This window comes from Ziziphus jujuba, chromosome 9 (assembly GCF_031755915.1).
Source record: "Ziziphus jujuba cultivar Dongzao chromosome 9, ASM3175591v1".
Lineage (NCBI taxonomy): Eukaryota > Viridiplantae > Streptophyta > Magnoliopsida > Rosales > Rhamnaceae > Ziziphus > Ziziphus jujuba.
The window spans coordinates 27,666,601-27,675,899 of record NC_083387.1 but is presented as its reverse complement, the minus strand read 5'-3'; the positions used below and the strand labels follow the sequence as shown (position 1 = coordinate 27,675,899).

The 9,299-nt window shown below is 34.6% G+C and overlaps 1 protein-coding gene across 1 annotated transcript; it reads right to left on the bottom strand.

The window, feature by feature from the left end:
• Window positions 1–5,525: 5,525 nt before the first annotated feature.
• Window positions 5,526–8,411, bottom strand: LOC132799440 (receptor-like protein 33). Its single transcript, XM_060811264.1, has one exon. It carries the CDS (start codon window positions 8,409–8,411, stop codon window positions 5,526–5,528), a length of 2,886 nt encoding a protein of 961 aa, XP_060667247.1.
• Between the last annotated feature and the right edge of the window lie 888 nt (window positions 8,412–9,299).

The window sequence follows — 9,299 nt, the reverse complement described above, 5'->3', positions numbered from 1 at the left end:
AAATAGATGCTTCAACATTAATATGGAAATTATTTTGGTTTGAGGTGGCGCATTGGTGCACCAGGAGATGACATGTAGTTGGAAATTAAAAAATACCAACAATTTCTCATATAACAATCAATTAGTCTTTCATATAACAATCAATTAGTCTTTCATATAACAGACTCACCAAAAAGAGAGAAAAAAAATATCTTGCATCAATCACTTGAAGGGAATATAAACTCATAAAACCACTAAGTCCAGGTTGAGTAATTAGCAAAAGCCCGAGCTGTTGATATAGCTAAGGGGAAACAAAATTGACAAAATAAGACAGGTTTGAAAATTGATGTATCAATTATGTTAACATAAAAACATTTGCTTAAAATGTTACATTTACAGGAGAGCATGTCAAGAAATGAAAATAAATATAAATGTACATTGCTTTCGGCAATTAGTGGCTATAGCAGAACGACCCATGCTAATTCTATTCTGGAACTTTTGAGGGCTATGTATCTTTTCGTCGAATATTTTTATGCTATTAGTGACATTCATTATAAAATTTTTGTGTCTATTTAATATACATGTCAATGTTAAGAATATATATATATATGTATATATATTAAAAGGTGCATAAAGAGACACTAAAAATCATGAAATAAAAATTTCATCTTATTATATAAGATAATAATAGTAATAATAAAATTATATAACAAAGGGAAATATTTTTCATTATATGTGCACAATTCTGTCTCCCAAGATATTTTCTTTATAAATCAAAATAGGACAATTATAGTTTTTAATCCTATATACTATTTGAAAAGTGGTACAATAGGATTTGAATAAGAGAGGAAATGATCAAGGAAATAAAAGAAAAAAAATTTTGATTGAATATAAAAGAGGCTATAATCTATATATCCAAGGGGAAAAGAACCAAGCATCTCTTAAGCTAGTGTGCAATAGAACTGCAGAAAACACCAATAAATGAAGTTAAAAAAAGAAAACAAAAATTGGGGATAGAAAAATAGAAAACAAGTTAAATAAAGTAAAACCAACCAGTACTCAATCAAAGAATAATCAATTAATATATAACTAAAACAAGAGAAATAGTTGCCAACACAATCCAGACTCAGTAGAAGACAACTAATTATTTTTATCCTTGTAGCCTAGCTTCCACATAATGATGTGACAAATTCTTTAACACTTCAACCTCTAAATCCTCACGTCCTCCTCCTTATAACTATCCTTTTCGTTTCCCACAAATGCAAAATCTCCATAAACCAAAAGTGCTTCTTCACAAATACAACATTATTCCTAGCAACATTTCCAACTACCAGCCCACTAAAGCATCCTGGCAAAAAACTATCATCCTAACAAATACAAAATCAAACCATGATTCTTCAGAAGCTAATGATGGTGATTTTGCAGCCACATAACTCCTGCATTTTGCTGCTAATGGATAGCCACATAACCCCAGGTTCCCATCATATGAACTTGTTGCAAATGTAGCAAACTGGTCCCCTATGGTACTGGTGCTGTAAGATTGTTATGAGAAACATTGAAGAAAGCTAGAAACGTGAGCTCCTTCAGTAGGGGAGGGATCTCTCCATGAAGCCTGTTACGAGAAAGATCATTCAAGCACTGTTATGTTCCACAAGTTTGATGGTATGCAGCCACTAAGAATGTTTTAACAACTTGAATCCCTTGTAAACTCCCTATACTTTCTTGAATCTCTCCTTGGAAAAAAAGGAAAGGAAGGTATAGCTTGTAACACAATGAGGAAGACTTGAATTCTCAATGGCTTTAAATAATGACAGTAGGGGAATGTTGATTCTTGGTTCATTTCTTAAATAACAATCAATTAGTCTTTTTTTTTGCCCTTTTCTTTTTTATCATTAACTATCATTTAGTCTAATGGTAGACCACCAAAAAGTTTAAAAAAAAAAAAGTCTTTCATAATAGAGCTGTTGATGGGAATAGAAATTCATAAAACAATAAGTGCATTTGAAACGAAGGCCTAGTAGGGAAGATGAAAACAGAAATGGGAAACCTGTAACACCCTGTCCCAAAGTACAACGGAAATTTTTCCAACTTTGATCGAGGTTGACCATTGACCGTTGACTTTGATCGTTGATCGTTGATCGAAGGGTCAAAAGTTGACTTTTTGACTCGGATGGAATTCTAGGTTGACTGAGTTACCGTTACGAAGTACACATTGGCACGAGTTCGTAGACTAGTAGCACGTTGAAAACGAAGCTACGGTTTGAAAGTTATGAGGAAAATAAGTTGAGGTCCAAACTGTCCAAGGGGTGCCGGAATTGTCTTTTTATTCATGCAAAGTTGAGCTTTGACTCATGCATGGTTGTTGAGTACTCGTCAATACAAGTTCATAGACTAGCAGCACGCTTAAATTGGATATCTGGTTAAAAGTTATGGACCTACAAAGTTTTAAAATACCGTATTATTTTAATATTATTTTTTTTAAACGTGTAACAATGTGCCACGTGTGACTTAATAAATGTGACCATATGTCACCATGGTGAGATGCCACATGTCAACCATGCTTAATACCATATTATTTTATTATTGTTATTTTATATATAATAATATTATTTTTAATATTATTTAATTGTTTTATTTTATTTTCTTTTTATTTCTTTTTCTCTTTTCTTTTTTTCCTTTTCCCAACTTGGGAAACACCTTTCTCTTCTTTTCTTTTCCTTTCCTTCCCTTCTCCTTCTTCCCCGAGCCCGTCAAGCACCAGCAAGGATTTCTCTCTCTCTCTCTCTCTCTCTCTCTCTCCCCTTCGACTCTCTCCCCCTCTCTCTTTGACCGATCATTTTGGCCGAATTTCAGTGGCCGGATGGCCACACGTGCCGGCCGACATGAAAGCCCACAGCTGGGCGACACCGGCGGCCAAATCTCCGGCTGAATGGCCAGCGGATGCGTGGGGATTGGCCTCCAACGCCAGCGGCCGTTGTGTCGCTGGTTTGCCAGTTTTCCGGCAGTCGGGTTTTGTGAAAATGTTTTAAAAGGGAAACATTTCCAACGGAGTGAATAGTGAAGGTTTTAAGAGAAATTATTACATTCAAATGTTTATTATTATTTATTTATTTAACAGTTTGGTATTGATTAATTAAATCCCTTTATTTGTTATATTGTTAATATTAAAAGTGTACAGTAGAGAGGGTCACTCATTGATATGATTAGCATCTTATATTTTTAAATTCCTTTCCCCTAGGTCCAAGTTGGGAGACGTTGATCGTCCGGGGCGAGCCCGACGTCTCAACTCATTGCCGAAAGTCCAAGAAGCATTTCTTCCCTTTTTCCTTTTCATCTTGTATTGCTTCCTTATCTGTCATTTTATTAATTCTACATTTATTTGTATAATGCTCTGTATACTGTAGTGAACGCATTTTATTAAATAATGCACTGGATTACTATTATTCATTTGGAGTGCTGTAAATTTGTGGAATCAAATTGTAGTAATGTGGGAGGAATAAGGGGATGACTATAGAAGTGTGTTTCCAGTGCAGGAAATTTATGGTTAGTCCAACCCTTAGGGGAGGTTCTGCCGGATTTTCCATTGGAGGGTCCGGTAGGGTTTCCCTGGGATTAGGGTTTATCTAGGGTTCCGGTGGGGAATTTTGGACGGATCCTGACAAAACCAGAGCCCAAATTAGGGTACTGTCAATGACTTAGTCATGATTAAAATTTCTTGAGATATTTTCTTTGCTCTTTGTGACATCCATTATCAACTTTTTGTATTTATTACTGTTTAACACATATGTCAATGCAATTACTCAAAGCATCAAAAGGACACTAAAAATCTTCAAAAGAAGATTACATCTTATTCGATAAAAGAAAAAGCTTGGTACGCACTTTTTTCTAATAACACCAGTTCTATATGGAACTTAGTCTACTCCAATTGATCATTTCAGTTCAGTTGCCTCTGCAGTCTCACGACAAGGACTTTGGCATCCAAATTTGACTTCCTTGAGGTGGTTAGACATCCAACCACCATTCCAATTATCCATACTACAGGTCTCCATTCGAAACCATATTTCAAATCTAATTTCTCATTGTAGTAATCATTATAACAAGCCATGGGAAGGTTCATTGTTGATTAGAGACAGCGAAGATTTATGATAGGCACGATAAACCCTATAAGAGGTTCAGTATTTATCACACTATTTCTCACATTTTCTGTTGACTACAATATTCCTTATATTTTCACTGAAGTACATACAAATACAAGTATACAAAGAATAGTTATTTTAGAAGATATATACTCAACATAATTTTTAACAGAAAGTCTTGTTTATATACATACTAGCTGTATACTTGTACGTAAATGTAAGGTATAGAGTGATGTACTATATCTTTGAATCTCAAAACTAACATTCTACAAAAAATTAAGTAAAATATAATGGATTAAAAGAATTTGACTCGACCCATCATATGTTTTTTTCTCTGATTATTCTGATCTTCCCTGTTTTCTTATTTGTATTAATTTTCTTTTAAACGTTTAATTAGATACCAAAAAATGGCTTTAAAGCAACTTACAAATTCAATCTTTTAAATAATTTTTAGTTATTTTATCCTCTTGTCCATACCCTCATTTGGCCATTACCATCTATTGGACCTAAAGATTACCTCGAAAAATTGTAAGAACCTTTTTTTTTTTTTTTCCCCATCAATTTTTTCTGATCACCTTTATCACTAAACCAATTATGCATTTAGCCATGAGACATACATACATTCTTAGTCAATCCATTGGATATTTTATTTGATATTGATGACACGCATGATTAACTTTATGTATTATCTATTTAATATATACCTCAATGCAAAACATCAAAATATGCACAAAAGACAATTAAAATAACCAAATAAAGATCACCATATTGCATGAGAAGACAAAGCAAGTTCAAAAGGCTGCTGTTGGAACGCAAAGGGCTGTGAATCCAACTGCTGCTGACGTCTAAACTCACATCATGACATTTTACCATACTGCAAGAGATTCCATTCCAGAAACAGAGTAATTCGCAAGAGTAGTGGACCTGTGTATAAAGTTTAAGGGAAAAAAAGATTTTTTTTTTTTTTTTCAATAGAAAAGACAAGTTTGAGGATTATAAGTGTAGTTATTTTACTTGAAATGTAATATTTTTAATTTAATATTATATCGAGAAAGGAAAATGTAACATACATTATTTCCAGTAATTAGGAGCAGCAGCAGAGACCCAACCAACAATGTCGTGGAACTTTAGTGGGCTCTGTACCTTTTTCATGGGAATTATGTATAATATATGTATGCCAATACAAAACATTAGAAGGTACATAAAAGACACTATAAACCATCAAATGAAGATTACAAATTTCTACTAGAAAAGAAAAAAAAAAAAGCTTATTACTCACTTTTGCGACAAATAAAACCATCAAATGAAGATTACAAACTTGTTCTACAAAGGAAAAAGCTTATTACATACTTTAGCTACAATCACACCAGTTATACAGTAAATATAAGTATATGCTCCAATTCATTTGAATTACCTCTGTAGTCTCACCCTAAAAATTCTGGAAATCAAATCCGGCCTCCTTGATGTGATCACATGTCCAGCCACCATTCCAATTAGCAGTCCACATCCATATCCCACCACTACTGCTTTCCATCCAAAACCAAATATGGAATCTGATTTCTCATTATTGTAGTCATCATTAGAAGCTGGCAAGGGAGGAGTTTCACATTTTCTAGACAACGGAATGCCACACAATCCCAAGTTACCCTCAAAAGAAGAGTCTTGAAATGTTGAAACTTGTCCACCTTGTGGTAATTGACCCGCAAGTTGATTGTGAGACAAGTTTAAATATGCAAGAAAAGTGAGGGCTGTCAATTGCTGAGGAATTTTACCAAAGAGCTTATTGTTAGACAGGTCCAATGATTCAAGCTCTTTTAGATTTCCTAAAGATGATGGGATGGGTCCTCTAAAATTGTTGCTTGACAAATTGAGCATGACTAGAGATCTGAGACGCCATAACGTACTTGGAATTTCTCCATCAAATTTATTGTTGGAGAGATCAATTGATATGAAGACTGTTAGAGTCTTGACCAGCTCCATTTCTTGTCCCTTAAATATTATCTTCACTGAATCATTATAAATCCCTTTTTCATTGTATGCTGAACGTGACTCAAATCCCATTTTGGAAACTTTAGAACTCATGGAAGTCCAATTTCTAAAATATTCCAAAGGTAATTTTCCGGTAAAATCATTATGAGAAAGATCAATGGTTTTCAATGTCATAAAGCCAAAAAAATCACGAGGACAACATATTGGGCCATGAAATTTATTGGAGCTTAATACTAGAACTTGGAGCCTCTGTAAATCCTGTAACCAAAAAGGGAATGTATCACTTAGTTGATTGCCTCCGAGATTTAAAACATCTAAGTTTTTGCATTTGACAAGCCACCTTGGAATATTCCCATATAATTGGTTGTGACTCAAGTCCAATGTCATTAATGTGCTTTTATCTCTGCAGATTTGAGGAATATTCCCATGAAAGCTGTTTCTTCGAAGATTGAGCACTCTAAGAGAACCATCCAAGTTTTCCAAACATTGAGGAATAGTGCCATCCAGATGGTTATTTGATGCATCAAGTGCTTGAAGATCCCTTAATTTGCAGAACAAGGGATCAATTTGTCCAGTCAAGCTGTTATTTGATATGAGGAAAGACACGGTGGATATTGGAGGAACAAGAAGCGGTCCTTGCAACATGTTTGAATTGAGATCAAGATGACGCAATCCTTTCCACTGATGAATCAATGGAACTTCTTCCCAACCGGCAATGAAGTTGTGAGAGAGACTCAACCAACCCAAGTTCATGCTTAAGAACCACTTAGGTATTAGGCCGCCAATTCTATTGTTCGAGAGATCTAAAATGGCCAAGTCATTTTGTGCTTTTAGGAAAACAGGAAATTCAGTTATGTTGCACGAGGACAAAAATAAACGGTCAAACATGGGAAGAGCAGAAATATTCAAACTTACATTTGTTGTTAGAGATAGGCTATTATATGAAAGATCAAGAGTTTTAAGCATGCATGAGAAGATTTTGAAATCAACTCTGCCACTTAAATTGTTTGAACTAAGGTACAGTTCTCTCAGCAGAATAAATTTGGCGATGGAACTTGGAATATTTCCATTTAATCTATTTCCACTTAAAGACAGAGTTTCCAAAAAGGATGAGTTAGAGAGGACCTCAAGGCCTATAAACTGATTGTCATCCAGATGTAGTTCTCGAAAAGAAGGCAACGTAAGTAAAGAGGAAGGGATGACTCCATTCAATGAATTGCTTGACAAATGAAGGCATTTAAGGGAGGTCAAGTTATCAAAAGTATGGGATGGGATTGAACCTGTCAAACTGTTGTTTCGGAAATCAATATCTTCCAAAAGATATGGGAGTGATATTGGGAGGCTTCCATGGAAAAAGTTATCTGAAAGATCCAAACGACATAGCTTTGTAAAATTTGCAAGTGAAGATGGAACATGACTACGGAAATTATTTTGATAAAGATATAAATTTTCAAGCTGTGGGAGATTTCCAAGTGATGAAGGAAATTCACCACTAAATTCATTTCTTCCTAGTTCAAGTTCCTGGATTTTTGCAAGGTTGCCAAGCGTAGATGGAAGCTGACCATTGAAAAAATTGAATGACAGGGAAAGATATGAGAGTTGAGAAAGGTTTCCAATGGAATAAGGAACAGGCCCTGAAAACATACAAGATTGCAGAACCAATTCATCCAAGGATTTGAGGTTACCGATTGAATTTGGTATTTTCCCTACGAATTTTGCATTTTCAAGTGCCAACGATGTGAGGTTGCTGCCAGAATAAAATTCCGGAAGAGAACCGGTGAGATCTTCATTATACGACAGATCAACGACTTGTATGTTAGGCAATTGGAATATTCTTTTTGGAAACTCACCAATTAAACCGCATCTATCAAGAGAGAGATGAGTGAGGGAAGATAAATTTGCCAAGGATTCGGGCACTTGTGAAGAAAGATTCAAACCACTAAGATGAAGTTGTCCTAGACTGGTCAAGTTTTGGGAAAGCCTTCTCAGCAGCTCTGGCTCTTGTTTAGTTGGATATGTGTCAAAAGAAAAATACATGCCAGAATAGTAAGAAAGATCAAGTGAAATCAAATTTGTTAGCCTTGAGATTTCAGACGGAATACGACCAGAAAACATAGAGTAAGAGAGGTCGAGATGGGTTAACCTGGAAAGCTGGCCAAACTCAGAGGGAATTGGACATGAACTGAAGTTGTTGTGAGCAAGGTTGAGATTTCGAACATGAAGCAACCTGAAAAGGCTGCTGTTCGAACGGAAAGGACCATGAAGGCTGTACCTGAGGTCAAGGCCTACAACATAACCTGTTTCCATATTGCATGAGACCCCATCCCATAAACAACAATCACTACCTGCCTTACAATCTCTAATATTTGAAAGATCGTAAATGGGGCTGAATTCTATTTTGAGTTGCAGTAAAATGGAGGATTGGTGAGGAAGGCAAGAGGAATTGGAAGAGTGTGAAACAAAGATGAAGCATGCTGATGAGATGAAGAGGAGATAACAGTATAAGAGGAATTGATACGCTGTCTTCATTTTTACAACAATAATTTTGAAAAATGAGAGATATATCTATCTGGTAGGTTGGAATAAATAAGGGTTACAAGGCTTTATATAGTTAAATTTTTAGTGTAACTTTCAAATAGTTCCCGTTACTATACACTTTATGTTTTTTTTTTTTTTTAATTTAGATTATGATCAACTATATATTTTTGAAAATTAAACGTCTTCTTCTCTGTTTTGTTCCTTTTTTTTTTTTTAGTCTTTTTGGTCAACATATGGAACCCAAAAAAAAAAAAAAAAATGGTACATGGATAACCTGGTATCACATATTATTTATAATTGAACACTTAAAAAACTATTTTATACAGTCCACATGCTCTATTTGTATCTGCATGATCATAGCTTGTTCGGTTTATATGTCACATAGTAATTATATGTGAAATGGAAAAAAAAAAAAAAAAAGTTTGGTAGGAGGAACCTCCTATATTAAATTAAAATGAAAGCAGCTTTAAAAAATTAAAAAAATAAAATAAAAGTCCCTTTAAAATATAAAATAAATTGAAGTGAAATACAATAGGAGGGTTCATGCAATTGAAAATAGACAAAAGCAGCTGAAAGACTTAAAAAGAAGTCTTTCCGCGTTGAAGGGATTGAAAAAAAATATATACAAGAAAAGACGACATATGGAACATGCATGGC

Excerpts from the sequence above, each read along its gene's own strand:
- LOC132799440 (XM_060811264.1), bottom strand. The coding sequence starts at position 8,411 with ATGGAAACAGGTTATGTTGTAGGCCTTGACCTCAGGTACAGCCTTCAT.